Below are 19,603 nucleotides of genomic sequence, written 5' to 3' on the forward strand. Positions count from 1 at the left end.
GGGGCTGCACGTAAATGGATACACTAGACAGAAATATAAATTTAGAAGGCATGGGGGGAGCCAGGAGGAGACCTTAATCTCTAGCGGAGAGGTTCCTTGAATCTCTGGACCCATAGCTTTTTATGTACTAGAATACACATTTGCCCTTTAGCAAAGCAAACACACATATCAAAGGTAAGGTTTGGTAAACAGTAAAAGATTATCAGGTTAGGGGATTGTCTTGAGCCACCATTGTCTTGACAGAACAATCAGTGCATAGCTTTTAGCCCTTGCTAAAGCCCAAGGTCCATCAGCCTTCTGTGTTCCCTGGTGTACTTTCATGATAGTGTAGACAATGGGTAGCTTCCAGCAAGCAGGGCTTTGCCGGAGAGGGGAGGAATCTGGTTGTGGCTGACATTCTCTCAGCTAGGAGTAACAAAGGGACTAGGTGGGCACTCCAGCAGGAGTGAGGAGTATGAGCTGTGGCTGAACCAAGAGACCTGAGCAAGGACACATAGCACGGGAGTGTGCTGGGGTTGTCAGGCATTGGGCATTTCAGACAGAAAAACAACTATGGAGCCTGATTGCCTCCCCTTAGCCTCCCAGAATGCACCTTTCTTTGCCCTTGGTGTCAGGTTGTGGAGCACATTGTCTGTGAGCCCAAGAACTGGCCCTACAGAATTGCATTTCTCCCTGAGTGAAGGGTGCACTCTGTGACCAGTTCCAGGAACAGGGTATAAGGGGGACCCCTATAAATTAAAATAAAATAAAATAAAATAAAATAAAATAAAATAAAATGCTCACTTAAAATACAAAAGGCAGAAAAAGAGTGGAAGTCAAATATAGGAACAAAGAACAAGGACAACTAGTAGAAAATAGTACCAAATGTGGTAGATGTTAATCCAATGATGTCAATAATCAATTTAAACAGCAATGGTGTAAACATACCAATTAAAAGACAGAAATTATCAGAATGGATCAAAACCCAATATTTTTTATTGCTTTTCCCTGTGAAGAAAGGATATGTTGTGGAGAGACTTTACAAGATGAGGCTATCACCCAGCTCTGGGGGATCTAGGTTAAGCACATCTGCAGGCCGACGTCTTCCTAGGTTTATTTTTGTAATAAACCTTTTAATGACTAAATCAAGCATTATACTTTCAAAGTGACAACAGAGCCTTCACAATATTCAAATCATGCCAGTTTTATATGCCCCCAGAGGAAGAAGCAGGGGAGGGAAACTTGCTTTGTTTTTTTGGGTCTTCCTTGAAGTCCATGACAACCATCTCTCCCTTTCCCCTTCCCAGCACCCAGGTGTATTCTCTGGGTCCGGTTGATCCACACTGATGGGTCCCAGTACCTCTTCTGTCAAGTTTCAGCTGCAAATGATTTGACAAGGAATGACCCTTAACTCACCCCAGGCCAGTGAGGTTCTGTTTTAGAAGATTTTCCCCTTTCATTTTTCTGAAAATTCTGAAAGTCATGGAGGTGAAGGTGGAAAATAAGTATCAAGACTTTAGACCAAGCATGTCAAACTTGCGGCCCATGGGCTGCATGCGGCTTACAATGAATATTTTTGTGGCCCAGTCAATATAACGGTTTGTAAGAAACATTTTAATAAAAATTTCACAACTTAATTTTTACAATATCCTGTTATACATAATTCTTTATTTTTATTTTTTTAAAGTATGTTTTTATTCATTTCAGAGAGAAAGGGAGAGAGAGAGAGAAAAACATCCTTGAGGAGAGAGCATCCTGGATCGGCTGCCTCCTGCACGCCCCATACTGGGGATCGAGCCCGCAACCCGGGCATGTGCCCTTGACCGGGAATCAAACCCGTGACCTCCTGGTTCCTAGGTCCACGCTCAACCACTGAGCCATGCTGGTCAGGCATACATAATTCTTAACGAACTACAACGTTCGCTAATGACTGATTATTATAATTCACTAGTAGCCCGTTTGCACGAAGATTCGTGCAATAGACCTTCATTCACCTGGCTGCCTGCACCAGTTTTCTGCCGGCACCAGGGACCCAGGCCTTGGCTGTGGCCACCGCCTTCTGCCTTTTTCAGGGTCGGGGCTTGGCCCCAGGCGGTGGCCTTGGGCTTGGCGGCACTCAACATCCTTGCTAAGGATTGCAGGAGCCGACCCCCAGTGGTTTCCTGCGATCCATGCAGGCTGCCCACTGGTGCCCAAGGCCGGGAAAGCCTCCACCCCAGGCTTTCCTGGCCTTGGGCTTGCCGCACCCAGCATCCCTGCTACCGATCACAGGAGCCGACCCCCAGTGGTTTCCTGCGATCGGTGCAGGCTCCCCGCTGGTGCCCAAGGCCCGGAAAGCCTCCCCTGGGACCCCCGGGAGCGGCGAGAGGGGCCGGGCCACGCCCCCCCAGGTGGCCGATTGCCTCCGGGACCCCCGGGAGGGGCGGGAGGGGCGGGAGGGGCCCGGCCACGCCCCCCCGGGTGGCCGATCGCCCCCTGGAACCCCCGGGAGGGGCGGGAGGGGCCGGCCACGCCCCCCGGGTGGCCCATCCCCCCCGGGAGGGGCGGGAGGGGCCCGGCCACGCCCCCCCGGGGTGCCAATCGCCCCAGGCATCCCCCGGAGTGGCGGCATGGGCCCGGCCACTGGGCACCGCCATCTTGATCTTCTCAACAGCGGATATGCCACCCGGAGTCCCGCCCCCAGCCTCCTGCCGGCCCAATCGTGGGCATAGCGGAGGTGCGGTCAATTTGCATGTTTCTCTATTATAAGGTAAGATTTCCCTTACACGCCTTATGCACAGGTGCACCATTTCTCTCCACTAATACTAGCAGCGAATATTTTAGCAGCCAATTGGACTGACTTGTTTGGCATGCACAACAAGAATATTTCGTTTTCAGAGAACAAGAAAAATAGGTTTATTTGTGTTACGCTTATTAATTTGTGCAGTTATTCAGTGTCTGGTAAGTTAATGTTCAAGAAAAAATATTAATTTTTATTAAAATGTTCTATTATTTTATGTTAATGATTACTCACTTATTTCAGCCCTTTGTATTCAGCATGTCTCTATAGAAATAAACCTACGTTTCTATGAAAATTGAAGCTTTTGTTTATTTGCAGCCCACATGAACTTAAACCTTGCTTATTTGGCCCATGTTAGCCTTTGAGTCTGACATGCTTTCTTTAGAAGGTGTGGGATTTTTAAAGCTCTTTTTAAAATATCAAGTATATTATTAAAAGTGTGGATATTGCCTTAGATTTATACATTGATATTTCTAGAAATACCATCTTCTGGGGGAAAATTTAAACTTTTATTAATTTGATGCTCTGAACATAAAATAAATGAACATAAAACATCGTTTTGGTTAACTTGGAAAGCGAGATACAGTCCACTGACTTGGAAGTCACAGGGAAGACATGTACATGCAGACAGGTATTCTAAATTCTGTTAGGTTAGTGGTTATGAATGTACTTGAGAACAGGGAAACGTTTTACATCATTTCTAGTCAGAATACTTCACTATTTTATCTGAAATGATCAAGATGTCACGACAACAGAGTAAGAAAACTACATCTGTGGTTAGAAGTGACTATACCGATCACACAAAGATACCTGTATGTTTCCTTTAGGGCACGTTGCCTCTTTTCTTCTGCAAAGCTTTCATGAGATCTGACATGAAATCCTGCTCCCCGCCCCCGCCCGGCCCCCCGCTGGCTGGTCCTGGGTTCTCTTGCCGCTTTGGGGGAATAGGAGGCCTTTTGGTGGCAATGGGGGGCGGCCTCTGGGGTTCGGGTGCCAGGGCGGGTGGCGGCGGAGGAGGGGGTGGTAATGACCCCGCATCCCCGACAAATGACGGCGGAGGGGGAGGCACAAAGTCCGGGGGCGCGTCGTTAAAATCAGGGGGTGGTGGCGGGAGCTCTTGGTCCTCCAGAGGCGGGGGCGGCGGCGGCGGCGGCAGAAGATCATCGGGTGGGGCTGGGAGGCCGGTGCCCTTGGCCTTGGCGGGTATCACGGGGCTGCCGCTGGTATCTGAGGACCGCCGAACGGGAGGCGGCGGGGGCAGGCCGGACTTCGGACGGTGATGGGCCCTGGGGGTTCCTGGGTCCTGCTGACCAAGAGCTGGCTTCTTGTCCTTCAACAAAGCAACGACAGCATTATTCTGGACACGCAGCCACAGTAGAGATGACATTTCCACTGACGTGTGAGGTCTGGCTCACGTCAGACCTGTGAGGCAGTGTCTGCTCCTGGGAGCCCCAGTCCCCCAGTCCCCCAGTCCCTGAGGCTACAGGATGTTTCAGGAGTTCATCTTTCCTCTGGGACGGGAGAAAGACTCCAAAAGGTCTTTAACATTGTCACCTGGGGCACTAACACACCCTGTCTCCTGTAAATGCCAGACTGCAGGACAGCAGTATGGGAGGAGTTGTCTATTGCATTTAGACATACATGTGTCTCCTCAGAACAGCTGTTATCTTTAAAAGAGCTTAAGTGGGATAGAGCTTAGCTACCTGGGAGGTAGCCTCAGGAATTAAAAAGGAAGTAAATGGACTCTCCTGGAATTCCCACTTACGCCCCAGGGTGCAGGCATATCCATCCATAGCATTTTTTCTTGGTCTGGATTGGGCTGGTTGTGAAGCTCAGGGGTCTCTACAATTATTTTGCCCTTGTACTGTATACCCTCAGTGGCAGAGAGGGGGTTAAGGAGAGTCCCAAAACCTTCCCCAAATCTCAAACGTTCTATTTTGGAAGGGAAAAAGAAAGCCGGGACAGCTCTCTGTGGACTACAGGTAACCCTTGTGTAAACCCACCATAAAGGCTGTCGGTCCGGGCAAGAACTGTTTCCCTGCTGGCACGCTGAGAACAAAGGTGCCTTTTCCCAGGACTGAGGGCTTCTAGGGAGGAGCTAATTATAGGCTTAACAGCTTTAGGGGACGTGGTAGGTGGTGGAGCAGGAGTGTGCACACCTGGTCTAGAGTCTTAAGGATTTACCTTTTCTTACCTGTGTGAAAACCAGCTGGCTAGTTATAATCCCTATTATTATCTAGGGTTGTCTCAGGGTTATGATGCAATCAAATGAGATAAATGTGAGCGGTTCCAAAGAGGAAGATCATGAAGCATGTGCTAATGGTAGAAACCAGAGCACCAAACTTTGTCAAAGGCTAACAAAAGCATGCCAATGGTAGAAGAGATCATAATAAATTATATTTGTATAATGTAACTTCCCCAGAAATTTCAGGCAGCTGAATTGAATCCTTCTGTTTTAGTGATAATTATCATTGCAATTTACTTTTTATCAGGCTTTCATTTCTTTCTTTCTTTGCCTGATAACCTCTTCCCAGTAAAGATTCCATTTAGAAGTTTTCTTCCCCCCACAAAGTGCCTTACAATAGAGTTTCTATTTTGGTTTATTTACTTAACACGATAAGCTAATTAACTGGTGATGTATTTTTTAAATTTCTGAACAGGCAGTTGGGGAATTGATGTTGACACATAATTAAGTGATTTCTATTCTGGGATCCTTTAATTGCTTTCAGCTTTTAAAAGTGTTTGTCTTCCACTAGCACCACAGAAACCGTGACCATCACACAGCGGAAAGCACAGTGCGAGCTGAGGTGGCAGGAACACAGCTTGTGACCGTCTACAGGGGTCTTCACAAACTCTAAGAAGATCAATAATATAAGATTTACTTGTTTCCACCACTGGCTGATGGACAAAATGAGAGGTGGAAATGAAGTGAAACTTTTCTAAATGTGCAATTATTTAAGGTTGCTTTGAATCACACATGGGAAATATTCAAGGAAACTTGTATAGTGAATGGAGATGTTATCAACTGGGCTAGTAACTAAATTATAGCTTCTAGCTACAGTTTTTAAAAAAAAATATTTTATTGACTTTTTACAGAGAGGAAGGGAGAGGGATAAAGAGTTAGAAACATTGATCAGCTGCCTCCTGAACACCCACTACTGGGGATTGCCCGCAACCAAGGTACATGCCCTTGACTGGAATTGAACCTGGGACTCTTCAGTCCACAGGCTGATGCTCTATCCACTGAACCAAACTGGTTAGGGCTCTAGCTACAGTGTTTAGAAGGATTTAATGAGTCTTCATTAACCCCCTCTACTGGAAAAAAAAAAAAAGTTATGGAGACTATTATACCAATTTGGCTATTGTTTTAAAATGTGTTTTCTTCTCCATCACCCTGAGGATGTATGTAGAACATTAACAGAAAAATTTAAATGCACATTTTATAGTGAAATCCTTTTAGTAGTAGTCTTCTAACATGGTTTTGGGGCTCAGTAAGCATTTAATGTAGGGCTTCTGACTAACTCGTTGCTCTAATTTATTCAGAAAAAGTAAATAGAAATCCCAAGGGCTTAAAACCCAGGAGCCACTTTCAGAGAGTCTAAAACCATTGACTAAACCAAGATAATCGCTTCAGCCAGATACATGTAGCTAAATTAAAAAGAGTTGTCAATCCTCAGTATTAATATAAAAATCACACATTTCCCCAAAGCACTGTGATGACAGTTGGTATTAATTTTCCATTCTAGCCTATCTAATTTTAAGATAAAAAATATATAAAGCAATTATCTAAATGAAGTTATAGGGCCTTAGTTGTTGGAACTAACTACTGTATTCTCTTTTTAAAAGACCAGTTATTAGAACACCACTGATGGTTTAGAACAGTGGTCAGCAAACTGCGGCTCGAGAGCCACATGCAGCTCTTTGGCCCCTTGAGTTTTTAGCAAAGGCCAGCTTAGGAGTACCCTAATTAAGTTAATAACAATGTACCTACCTATATAGTTTAAGTTTAAAAAATTTGGCTCTCAAAAGAAATTTCGATCGTTGTACTGTTGATATTTGGCTCTGTTGACTAATGAGTTTGCCGACCACTGGTTTAGAATATGCGTTTACAGGGAACGGTTGGATAGAGTCTGTCAGTTACTCTCTGGCCTACCTTAGTTGTGTCAACGTGTCTCTGGGCTTCCTCGAGAACAGCACTCGCTGAGTGTGCAGCCTGGGGAATCTGACCATTGGCCTGGGCGGTGCCTGCTGTAAGTCCTGAGAGGGAGGAAGAGAGACAAGATGAGTGGGGAAGACGTTTCAACATTCTTGAAAGTTCATCTGAAAATAGAAATCAATTTATATTTTTAATGCAAAAGAAAGGGATTCATGGGCATAGTATGGTTAACTGGGAACCTTAGGAAAAATTCGAGGATTTATGTCAGGACTTCATGAGGTTCAGCAGATGGTTCAGGAAAGTGAATGCTTTATACAGGCTACAAAGTCTGGATTAACCGGAAGATAGTATGTTCCACTTTTAAATACTTTTTAGTCATCCTATATAATAAATAGGTAATATGCAAATTGACCATCACTCCAACAAGAGGCAACCAATAGATGTCTCTCTCTCTCTCTATATATAAAAGGCTAAGCAGCTGGTAGGTATGATGCACACTGACCACCAGGGGGCAGACACTCAATGCAGGAGCTGCCGAGCGACAGCAACTTTGCAGAGTGCCCTCTCGCACTCCGGGACCCCTCAGGGGATGTCGGACTGCCAGTTTCGGCCCAATCCCATCAGACCAGGCTGAGGGACCCCACCTGCTGGAGGGACCCCACTCACTCTGCAGATGCCCTTTGAGCCCCGGCTCCACCCCAGGTATGGCTGGTAGGGGAGGGACCATGGGAGATTGGCTTCAGGGCGTGTCCAGCCCATCTTGCCCAGTCCTACCCTGCTGGCCACCTTCTAATTAATTTCCTTTCAATGTGCACGAATCCATTTACTGGGCCACTAGTATATACATATTTAAAGAAATATGTTTTTTTATTGACTTTTAGAGGGAGAGGGATAGAGAGGTAGAAACATCAATGAGAGAGAAACTTCATCGATAAACTGCTTCCTGCACATTCCCTACTGGAGATCGAACCCACAACCCGGACATGTGACCTGATGGAAATCTAAACTGGAGACCTCTTGGTTCCTGGGTCAACACTCAACCATTGAGCCACACCGGCCAGGCTCTCTCTCTTTCTGTCTCCCTTCCTTCCACTCTAAAAATCAATGGAAAAAATATCCTCCAGTGAGGATTAACAACAACAAAAAAGAATCAATGACTTATTGTTAAGCACTTTGGATGTAGAACAGTGCCTCCATGTTTTCTCAGTAGGCTGACCATAGCAGAAACACATGGATCCCATGTGGTTTATGCCACCCAGCCAGCGATCTTGCACCACTTGGGCATGTTTCTCTAGGACTCTGGTTCAACAATGTAAAGAAAAGGGCAGGAAAAGAGGAAGGGTAGTGTTAGGGTTTTGGGCAAAACTAAAGAAGGGATACAGAGAGGAAGTTTAGGATGAGGGCCAGTGCATTGCTAATCAACAGCAAAGAACAAAAAAATCAACCTGTCCCTGCCCCCACAACCCTTTAAAGCCTTGGACAAGGGAGGCAGTGGGGTTTGTTGGGCTGAAATTGAGTAGACATCAAGGGGTGTGTATTTGAAAATTAGATTTTTAGTCTGGGCAGATGTGCTAGGGAGGTATCTTTTAATCAGCCTGTAAAACATGCTTAGAGCAAAAGTTATGAAGAGTTCAAAAGGCGCTTGTTTGAAGGGAACTTTCTACTAATTATCCCTGAGTTGTAAAAACAACAAGGAGAAGGGGTTTGTATGCAAGAATGTAGGCTTGAGAGTAGCTTATTTTGTCTTGCAGTTTGAATCAGAGGAGTTAACAATCTTTGGTTTTAAGTAATTACCAGGTGTTTCTCATAAATTGTGGAAGGCCACAGGAAAGAAAAGAAAGGCCCCTTTTCTGTCCTTACAGGGAGGATGTGGGCAGAAAGGGATTCTAGATCCCCAGAGAAAAGCTGCCAGCTAAAGCTGAGGAGGCATCAGGCAGAATGGGACCCGGGCTCACTGCCTCCAGCCCTACCAAGTGAAGTCACAGCATGTTCTCCCAAGGTACAGCTCGTGCCAGCTCCACACTCACCTCAGCCCCAGTTCTTGTTCTGACCTATGGTGTGTAATTTCAAGGTTGGGGGATCATTCCTCTCTGAGGGAACCCCACTCTGTAGGCCAATGACTCAGGCAGGCAGCTGTGGGTAAAGGGGGCTCCCTGACTAGTGCCCCAAACAGCCTGAGGTTCAAGTAAGTGCAATCAGCCAGTAACTCCTGACCCCAAAGAACATTTTTTAATAAAACACTATTTTTGAGGTTCACCTTAACTGTTTTTTTTTTTTTTTTTGTGGTGGAGGGGGTGTTGGAACGATCATAGAGCTTGATTTGTACCAGGCCCTTTGGATGGACACAGGTCCCTGAAACATTTTTGGAGAGCCCTACTTATTTTGTGCTGTGAGTTCAGATGAAGAGAGAGGCTTTGATAATAATATTTGGCAAGAACTGAACTCAAGCAGTTCTCTGTTGCTAAGATGTGATCATGGTCACTGTGTATGTATATGTTGGTACATACTGAGAAGAATGAACTTCACCTTCTATTTGAAAGGGCTCCACTTCCTTCTAAACTCATCTTCACTTCCGTCCACACTAGTCACTACTATAGAACTTAAAATCCTACACAGCCAGTGCTCATGGCAATACATTCTAAGATATAAACTGAAAGAAAGTTTCCATTGAGGATTTTTTTCTCTTTAGATTCTCACTGAAGCATTTTATTAATAAACAGGGGTGGCTCCCAGTATGGTTTATTTAAAAAAACCTCAGCATGTTTGTTCTCTGTGGGGCTGGTGTCAATGACAGAACCTAGGGATTTTTGATAAATAAGACTCTACAGCAGCACCAACATGGGTTAATTCAGTATCTACTAAGGGATATTCCATCACGTACAAGATCCACCTTTTTAAACAATGGAAATCTCATCTGACTGCTGCAATGGTGTTCTTCAAAAACTGGTTTTAAGCAATCATTTAGAAGGAATGGAACTAACATTTGTTGTGCATTTAACATTAAGGACATCAACATACATTATTTCATTTAATCTTCAGAGAAACTCTATGTTAGGACTGTAGGGCAATACAATCCTTACCAGCCATTTGTAAGCTTCCTGCCATAGGAGAACGTAAGACCAAGAAAAACTCAATGGACTCCAGGAGTCAGACCATACAAGGAATTGAAACTGTCCTGAAGACACCTGATCGCACACCTGCATTCCATCCACATTTCACGCCCACCAGCTCAGCCCCTCAAACGCACTGATGACAAGTTTCCCACCAGTGACTACATATAAGGATGAAACTCCACCCTAGGTGCTGCCATCATCAACCCAATGGCCCCTTGGCTCGGTACTGTGTAGCCAGCCCTTCCCTTTGGATACTCCATCCCCTTCCCCCTTTCCTTAAATAAATTCAATTTTCTTTAATCACCATATGAGATGGCTATTAAATAATTGTTTCATTTGTTGTCCCAACCATCTTCTAATTCCAGCTAAGCATCTATTATCTGCCAGGCATTGCACTTGGTTCTGGGGAAACCACAATACACAAGACAGAAATGGCCCCTGGCCTCGTGCTTTCCATCAGAGTCTAGAGGAAGGAACTCACGGATTATTAATCAAGTAGGGCTTATTAATTATTTCTGGCTTACAAAGGACAGTTCAGTTGAGACCTGGGATAGGTAGGGATACAGCATCTGTAAAGTCTCTGAGAAAGGATGGTGCTGGGGGATTTACAGAACTGGGAAAAAGCAAATGGTATATATGGTAGAAACAGGAAGATAGGGAGGGAGAAGAGGCAGGAGAGATGGATAAACACATATTATGCAGGTTTGTTGGTCTTGCTAAGGACTTGGAACTTTATCTGAGAGCAGTGGCAAGTTTCCAAAGTGCTTTAGATAGGGGACGGTCTCATGGAGGGGGAGAAGCCTGCAAATGCAGGCTTAGCTGGAGGCCAGCTCAACTCAACTCAACCAGTGCATGAGGCCAAGTGAAAGATGACGGGTTTGATGAGATGAAAAGACAGGACAGATCTGACCAATAGTTAGAAGGAAGCATCAACAGGATTTAGGAGTGACTGGATTTGAGGGTGTGTCCTGTATGAGAAATCGGGTAGATGATGATCTTATTTATGAAAACAGAGAATAGCAACCGAGGAGCAAGTTTGGAGGGTAAGATGATGAGATCCGTTTCACAGATGTTGGGTTTGAGCTGTCTGTGATGTATCCAGAAAACCATTGAGCAGACTGTTGAATACATCGGTTTGGAGGTCAACAGAGAAGGCTGGACTGATTTGTACGTTTATAGGTAATCAGCACACAGATGGCGCTGAGAGTGGATTAAGTCTAGTTGATCTCACTGCAACTTCCACACATTCACGCTGGTTTTATCCTTTGAAGCAGCAAAGAACGTAAATGCTGCCCTTTGCTATGACCACCCTTTAACACTGGAAAACTGACCAGACTGTTCCGCCATTAACAGTTGGCTCCAGTTCTTTCACCATTATTTATCTTAAAGATAAATGTGTTTGAATTCCAGCTCAGCCACTGAGAAGATACTAGATACTAGTTTCTCTGAGCTTCAGTTTTCTCACCTGTGGCACGGGGATAGTAATTTATACTTTGCAGGGCTGTTGTAAGAACCAAGCTATATGCCGCTGCATGCAATCCCTACTTCATCCCTCATTGCCCTGCCCTCAGAGACACAACAAGGAGCTGTAATGCTACCCTTGAAATGTGGTGTCAGGATTGGGTACAAAGCTCTAGCCACGATGTCACTGAGGCAAAACATCAGGGACTGATCTTGTCCTTGGTGTGAGCAGTGTGATGGAGACTAATGAAGCCTTGGACAAATAGAACACTTGTACTCTGATAAGACAGCTTCCTACCAGCTCACCCTAAGCTGGGGATCACCATCTTATCCACAAGCATATCATGAAAAAAAGGTCAAAGCTCTGCTAAAAGTCAGTTATAAAGAAACAGATACAGGCATGTATATGTGTAGATATGTGTTTGTTTTTTTTATTGATTTTTAGAGTGAGAAGAGGGGAGAGAGAGAGAGAGAACCATCGGTTGCCTCCTGTACCTGCCATGACAGGGGATGAAACCCACAACCTAGTTATGTGCCCTGACCGGGAATCAAACCCGCAGCCTTTTTGGTGTGGGAGAACGCTCCAGCCAATGGAGCCACTGGACCAGGGCAATAGGTATAGATCTTGAGCCTGACCATCAGAAGAGAAATATAGTCTGTACTGTCTACAAAGTTCTGTTTTTATAAAACGTGTTGGATAAGTTTGAACACGAGCTCTGTGTAAGGACAAAAAAAAAAAAGGCCTTCCTTTTTCTTTGCGGTAGCCTTCCACAATTTATGAGGAGCACCTGGTAATGAAACCCCAACATTATTAGCTTCTCTGATTCAAACAGCTCCTCTGCTTAAACGGAGGGATGGGATAAGTTACTTTCAAGGCTACATTCTCTCATCCTCTTCCCTGCGGTTTTCACCAATCAGGGGTAATTAGTAGAAAGTGCCCTTCTATGCTCTCCTTCAAACAAGCCTCGTTTGAACTCCTCATAGTTTTTACTCTAAGAATGTTTTACAGGCTTGTAAAGATGCTGATAAAGACACCTCCCTAGAATATCTGCCCCGACTGTCTCCTAAGGAACAAACTATAATCCCCCTGATATGTGCTCAATTTCCTTGTTGCTTAGCAACAGCCAGGGCTTAACAGGGGAAGCCACTTTCCTTTCTTGCCCTTGTATTGATTAGCAACGCACTGGCCCTATCTCTTCATGGAAAGTAAAATAAACCCCTCTCTCTGCATCCGTCTCTTCTCTCAGTCGTGAGTTCTTTCACAGCTTGCATCACGGGCCAAACCCTCATAGTCTGAGCTTGAAGAGGTGTCAGAATTTCTGCTGTGTGTGGTACCTGTAGAAGGCGGAGGTGGTGTAGCTGCATTGACAGTGCCCAGGTTTGTCCACCGAGAGGCCAGCCCAGCCTTCGCCACGGCCCGCTGATAGTTGTCATAGAGAGTCTTTCCGTACTAGGGAGGAAACACAAAAGAAGCAAAAAGTCATCTATTTACTCCAAATTCTGCACTCATTTGCAATGTACATATTGAGGGGGAAAATACTTCATGAGTACTCTTTTTACTCTTTTCCCAAGTTGTTTTTTTAAATACAGTTGATCCTTGAACAATACTGGTTTGAAATGCGTGGGTTCACTTATATACAGATTTTTTCAATAAATATATTTTTTCTTCTTTATAATTTTCTTAATACTATGTTTTCTCTAGCTTTATTATAAGAATACAGTACATAATACATATAACATATAAAATATGTGTTGCCATGGCTGGGTGGCTCAGTTGGTTGTAGCCTTGCCCCATACACCAAAAGGTGGCAGGTTTGGTTCCCGGTCAGGGCACATACCCAGGTTGCAGGTTCGATCCCTGGTTGGGATGTGTAGTGTAGGCAACTGATTGATGTTTCTATCACTCAAATCAATAAGCATATCCTCCAGTGAGGATGAAAAAAAAAGTGTTAATTGGTTGTTTATGTTATTGGTAATTCCGGTCAACAGGTAGGCTATTAGTAAAGTTTTTGGGGAGTAAAAATTTATACCCAAGATTTTTAACTGTGTTATTTCATGTGTTAAATAATTTTCCAGATTAGCGAGAGACAGTTAATACTTTTACCTAGACATTAGAGGAGAGGTTTAGCTATGGAATTCTGATTGTATGTCTGTATAATTCTACACCTTGTGTATGTAATTATACCTCATGTTTCGTAATGACACACTACACTTGCAATGCTCTCCATGAGTAAACAGAGATCTGAAAAGTCTCATGTGAAAGTAAACCTCTGATTCTCAGGTCATTGGAGAGGTCTATGTTTCTATCCCTGTCACCTATTTAAAAAATACAATGGGCAAATAAATAAGATCATATCGGTGGCATTGACCTATTAAGAATGGATCAACTGTTTTACAAGAACACAAAACTGGACCCAGGCCAAGCAGGTGGTCGGCAAATTCAAATTCAAGATAGGGTGGAGTCCAATGCTCACTCACCTTTGCGATCCGAATTCCTGTGACCCACTGGTTTAGAGTTCTTTCATCATCACAGCAGAGATACTTGATGTACTGGGACTCCTTCTGAATTTGGGGATGCTAGAAAATAGTCATATCAAAGATCATTCAGAAACTCTTCATTCATTAGTGCTTTTCAAAACAATTTTAATTTTTTTATTGAATTTATTAGGGTGCTAATATAATCATATAGGTTTCAGGTGTATAATTTTGTAATATTTCAAAAAAATTTAAAAACTCTAACAATGTATGTGATTTCCTGAGATGGTGGCAATAGGTACTGGGAGTAATTTTAGGATTGGAAAGAGCGATACTTTTAAAATGGGCTAAATTTTGAAGGGACTTAGGAAATCTGGGACATGATTTATCATAAGCACTTCTTACTATATTATCAATTACAATTTTCATTTCTGCTTTTTTAACTTTTGAAAGCTTTCACAACTATCACGTTTCTATCCCCACGAGAAATCTGAGTCATTTCTCCATTTATCAGATTAGGGAATTTACCTGATATAATTATTATGTCACAGAATTAATAATGTTTTTGTGATTGCCAGTCAATCCTAAGGTTATTTCTGCTACCTAGAAATCATGCTTTCTTTTTAAAATATGTTTTTATTTATTTCAGAGAGAAAGGGAGAGGGAGAGAGAGATGGAAACATCAATGATGAGAGAGAATCATTATTCGGCTGCCTCCTTCATGCCCCCTACTGGGGATGGAGCCCGCAACCCGGGCATGTGCCCTTGACTGGCATCAAACCTGGGACCCTTCAGTCTGTAGGCTGATGCTCTAGAATTATCCTTTCTTAACTGTCATCTCCTACCCAAATGGGCCATTTTTGGTCTCTGGATGGATGGCCTGGAGATGCAATAATTCTGTCTATTCTCAAGTGGCAATGTCCTTGGGTGTTGCACTAGGAATCATCAGGCCTTCCCAGAGCTCAGAGTCAGTGAGACAGTGATAGGGCAGGCACGAAGGGAAAGAGAGACACAGGTCCCTGGTCAGACAGATCACCCTGCACCCATCTTTCTGAATCCTCATTGCCTTTGTAATTTCTGTTTTATGTCTCTGTCTCTGGCAGCCTGTGTGCTTCATGAGGGTGGAAATCATGTCTGCCGTTCACTGATGAAGACCCCCAGGGCTTAATACATGGCCTGGTACATGCTCGGTATTCCAGTCCAGAGGTGGAAATAATTGTCAAGAGAAATAAACAAGTGCAGGAATTCCTGTTCGCCAGAAGTCTTATGGCCATAAGGCGGGGGGGGCCAGCAACCAAATCTAGGTTCTGAGACGAGAACCACGTCCATTTTCATGGGTCTTTATAATTTTTCATAAACTTTGAGATACAGAGAAATAATTTCCAACCATAACCATTTTGTGTGTGTGTGCTCAGGCACATGTTACCACCTCTGTCTTCCTCCATTTCTCAGAGGAGTTTGTTAACCCTGCTAGGATCAGCATAACATGGCGGGTGGTGCTGAAAGCCAGATGGAATGCCAAGAGAGCTGGAAGCAGCTTCCGTGGGCGGGGAGTGAAGCTGTCCACTTCTCCTCTCAGAGTATTTATTGCACAGACCTCCCTGCTGCACTTTTGCTTTTGGCTTAATCACTGACCTTCAAGAAAGTGGCCATTTCCAAGGGCATTGTGCTTTGAACTTCAGTTTGAATCTGAGAAGTGGCATTTGGAGTAGTCACCTTGCTGATCTATCTAATGACACAGCCAGTAAGAGTCAGTGGTATTGCTGACTGTGCCCAGAACAAATAACAAGACTCACAGAGCCTTGGAGAGCTTGGTGAGAGGTTAGAAATTTTTGGTTTTAAAAATGAGAAAACTGAGGCTCAGACAGGTTACCTTATATTTTACCCCATGGTCCACTAGAAGCTTGGAATCTTTTGTCCTTACCCCCTAGAATTCATGCATTTTTATCAAGCTATTAAGCCAAAATTCTAGACTCTAAAGATGCCTCAGAAAAATTCAGAAATTATAAAGCATTCCTCCTTTTTGCCTTTGAGCCAATTGTTGAAAATCTACCTTTATACTTTTACTAGAGGCCCAGTGCACTCCCTCCCTTCCCCCGCCGCCTGCTGCCAGCCAAGGGCCTCCCTCCCTTCCCCCGGCTGGCCCCGCCCCCTGGTTGAACTCCCAGAAGAACGCCTGGTCAAGGGGACAATTTGCATACTACACCTTTATTATATAGGATCTTTTTTTAAAGATTATTTTTATTGATTTCAGAGAGGAAGAGAGAGAGAGAAACATCAATTATGAGAGAGAATCACAGATTGGCTGCCTCCTGCACACCCGCTACTGGGGATCAAGCCCACAACCTGGGCATGTGCTCTTGACTGGAATTGAATCCGGAACCCTTCAGCCCACAGGCGGAGGCTCTATCCACTGAGCCAAAGGCTAGGGCTATACTTTTATCTTTGCATAAACTGTTGTCTTTACTGAGATCACTCAGCCCTCAGAATTTGTGTCAGCATCACAGGTTTCCTCTCTCCTGAGCTCCACATTAGGCTCCTGAATGTTGCCTGTCCTTTTCCATTCTGGCCGGCAGATGGCAACACACACTTTTCAATGTGTTTTGAATGTGTAACGCCATTTTATTGGGGTTCAATGCTTCCTCATTAATTCTGAATATTAGATTTTATTTTTGTAAATGTTATCCCAACTAAACATCTCCGTTTGAGTCCCTTAAAAGTGAAACTGACCATCAACTCAAATAATGTGATCCACCAGCAGAAAAAGGATTTGTTGCATTAGTTAATCAGAAGGTCACTGGTGAAAAGTACACTAAGCTGAGGATTCCTTCACTGAATGGAATGTGACATTCCACAGATGCCCACAGTACTCCTCTCAACAATAAAGCTTACAGAACCAAGCCAGAGTCCTCTTTCAGCACCAGAAACACAGTTCCCTCACCTGGAACAACGCTCTTCGTCTGACTGTCAAATAAGAGGGGAGAACATGGTCACTTCAGCAACTTAATGTTTATAATTGTTCTTAGAAAGCAGGTTTGTGTTTGTTTTTTTCTGAGAAATTAAAAAAGGTGACATTGTTACTTTGGTTTTGCCATATTAAAAGTATTTATTTATTTATTTAATTTGTTGCATGCCATGTGAGAGCCAGGCTCCCAGGAGCAGACTATAACTCACATTGTGCTTGCAATGAAATGCACAAGGCAACTTAAGTAGAGGTATTCACATAAATAGCACAACAATTTCATCCGAAGAGAGTAAAATGTGGTCATTCCCCTTAAACATATGGCTTTTGAGCATAAAAGAGAGGCAAGAACTCTTGAACTTGCGTTCTATCAGTGGCTCCTTCTATGACGAGGAGACAGATGTACAGACCCTGGTTCATTTTCTCCAACATTAGTGGGGGAACCTCACTGAGGTCCTTACACCACATGTGTACTATGAACACATGCAGCAGAATTAAGCATCAGATGACCTCGAGGGCCTCTTGCAATGCTCAGGTTTTGTGGTTCAAAGATGAGTTACCTGGTGGACACCAGGCTCCTTGTTAACACAGAAATCCTTTTGGCTCCCCAGCCATCATATAGCAAGTCGCTGTGCTGGTTCTCCAGTCATGTTTTGGGACCTTGCCAAGGGGTTTACTGCCTAACTTAGCCTTTTGTTGCAAAATTATTTGCAAAGGGGTGTAAGGGAAAAATGCTGGTTCAGTGCCACAAAGCTAGACTCTTTTGCAATTGGTTTGACTGTTCCTACCATAAAAAGAGAGAAGCTCAGCACGGAGCACAGAGGTCGGGGCAATTGCAGAACATCACTGTTAAAAGGGAACTTACAGATCCTCTAACTTACAAATGAGGAAACCAAGTGCCAGAGAGAGTAAGCCATTTGTCCAAGTCCAAAGAGAGTGGCAGAACCCTAACTAGAATGGAGGCCCCACACATTCAACAAACACTTCTGGGTGTTAAGAAATACACCAACTGCTGGGTAAATAAAGATGAGTAGGAGGCTCACACCGTGATGACCAGTAGAAGGGGTGCCTGGGGAATAAAAACCTTCTTGGCTGGACTTATCAGTCAGTGTGTGTCTGTGGAATCATGCAATCTTCTTCTTCTTTTATTTTTTAAAATATATTTTTATTGATTTCATAGAGGAAGGGAGAGGAAAAGAGACATAGAAACATCAATGATGAGAGAGAATCATAGATTAGCTGCCTCCTCCACGCCCCCTACTGGGGATCGAGCCCATAACCCAGGCATGTGCCCTTGACCAGAATCGAACTGGGACTCTTCAGTCTGCAGGCTAATGGCCTATCCTCTGAGCCAAACTGGCTAGGGTGGAATCATGCAATCTCTTAACATATTTCTCCATATTTTGAATTCCTCTTGAAATGTAGGCATGTATTTTTTGAATTCTATAAATCTGCCTATCCCAATGAAATATTTGAATACCAACAATTCTTTTCATAGTGGACAGAAAGGGAAATATGTGACCAAAATGTTCATAAACAAATAAGTTCTCCAAACGGTGACAGAGCCTTATACTCAGCAAATTATTAAATATTCCCAATATTTTGGGAAGGAACTGACAAGCATGCAAAAGAGCAAAATGAGCAGGGTGATGGCACATGAAGAAATTGGCTTGAGGACAGATGGTTGTTGTGAGAAAGAAGGAAATACATGTTCCGCTAGGGTTGCCCCTGACTCTTGTTGGTTCCTAGATCCACGAGGCCTGCAGGCTTCTCCACCTCTGAGCTTCCTTCCCCAATTCTTTCCTGGAGACATAGGCCTTGGAGATGAGGGTTTTAAAAGTCCTAGTCCAATACCCTGGGTCTCAGCATTCCATTTGCAGCAAAGCCCAGGATAACCTGTGTCCCAGTCTGATAATTCAACTTAGGCCATGACTCTAGGACTTAGTCCCAAATATGTGTGTTGGCACAGGAAGCTGAGTCTGTTCGCTGTGTCTGAAGTCCCATCGTGGGGACTTGTAGGCCCGGAGTCTTGTCTTTCTCCAGCCAGCCATCCCTGCTCCAGTCCATGGCCCTGGTGTTGGGGCTTGGGACCCTTGCTCCTTCTGACAACTTCCATCCTGTTTGTCCCCTAGGGAGGGTATTTCATCACCAGCTAAGTCCTGACTGTTGATGTTTAGACTTAGGACACTGACCTTAAGAAAAATGGAGATTCCTGGGCCCCATCCTTAAATATGTTAATTCAATGGGTCCAGGGCCCTGGAATCTGTATTCAGCCAGTTTACTGACCACCATTTCAGAACTTTTCTCCAGAATCTTCTCCCTACTCGAGAGATGTGGGCAACACTTCAGAGATGAAGTGCATAGAACTGTCCACATGGAAATGAGGGCCTCCATTCTGGTAATTTCTCAGGGTCTCAGGATTCCAAACGTGGGCCATAGAGTCAGATAAGAACTCAATGAAGACACGGTTCAAGGGCGCTGGCGGTGGTGTACGGTGGGAAGAGAAGATGTTTTGTTTCCTAGTAAATAGTGTCTGAGAGAGTAGCGGCCTCTGAGGCTCCACCTTGCATCTCATTCTGGTTCCATGTCAAACCCAGGACCCTTCAGTCCGCAGGCCAAAGCTCTATCCACTGAGCCAAACCAGCTAAGGCTGAATGAATGAATCTTGCTCTCTCTCT

General features: G+C 44.2%; 1 protein-coding gene across 4 annotated transcripts in view; it reads right to left on the minus strand.

Moving 5' to 3' along the window:
- Window positions 1-832: 832 nt before the first annotated feature.
- APBB1IP (amyloid beta precursor protein binding family B member 1 interacting protein) overlaps window positions 833-19,603 on the minus strand; it is a 123,232-nt gene continuing 104,461 nt past the window's right edge. For all 4 annotated transcript variants that reach the window (XM_079772955.1, XM_079772956.1, XM_079772954.1 and 1 more), the window contains exons 11-14: window positions 13,967-14,065; window positions 12,824-12,938; window positions 6,912-7,015; window positions 833-4,088 (exon numbers count right to left, since the gene is read on the minus strand). In XM_079772955.1, the coding sequence (XP_079629081.1) occupies window positions 3,582-4,088; window positions 6,912-7,015; window positions 12,824-12,938; window positions 13,967-14,065 (825 nt within the window). In that variant the 3' untranslated portion in view covers window positions 833-3,581. The remainder of the gene's footprint in view (window positions 4,089-6,911; window positions 7,016-12,823; window positions 12,939-13,966; window positions 14,066-19,603) is intronic.

This window comes from Cnephaeus nilssonii (assembly GCF_951640355.1).
Source record: "Cnephaeus nilssonii genome assembly, chromosome: 1".
In the NCBI taxonomy this organism is placed as follows: domain Eukaryota; kingdom Metazoa; phylum Chordata; class Mammalia; order Chiroptera; family Vespertilionidae; genus Cnephaeus; species Cnephaeus nilssonii.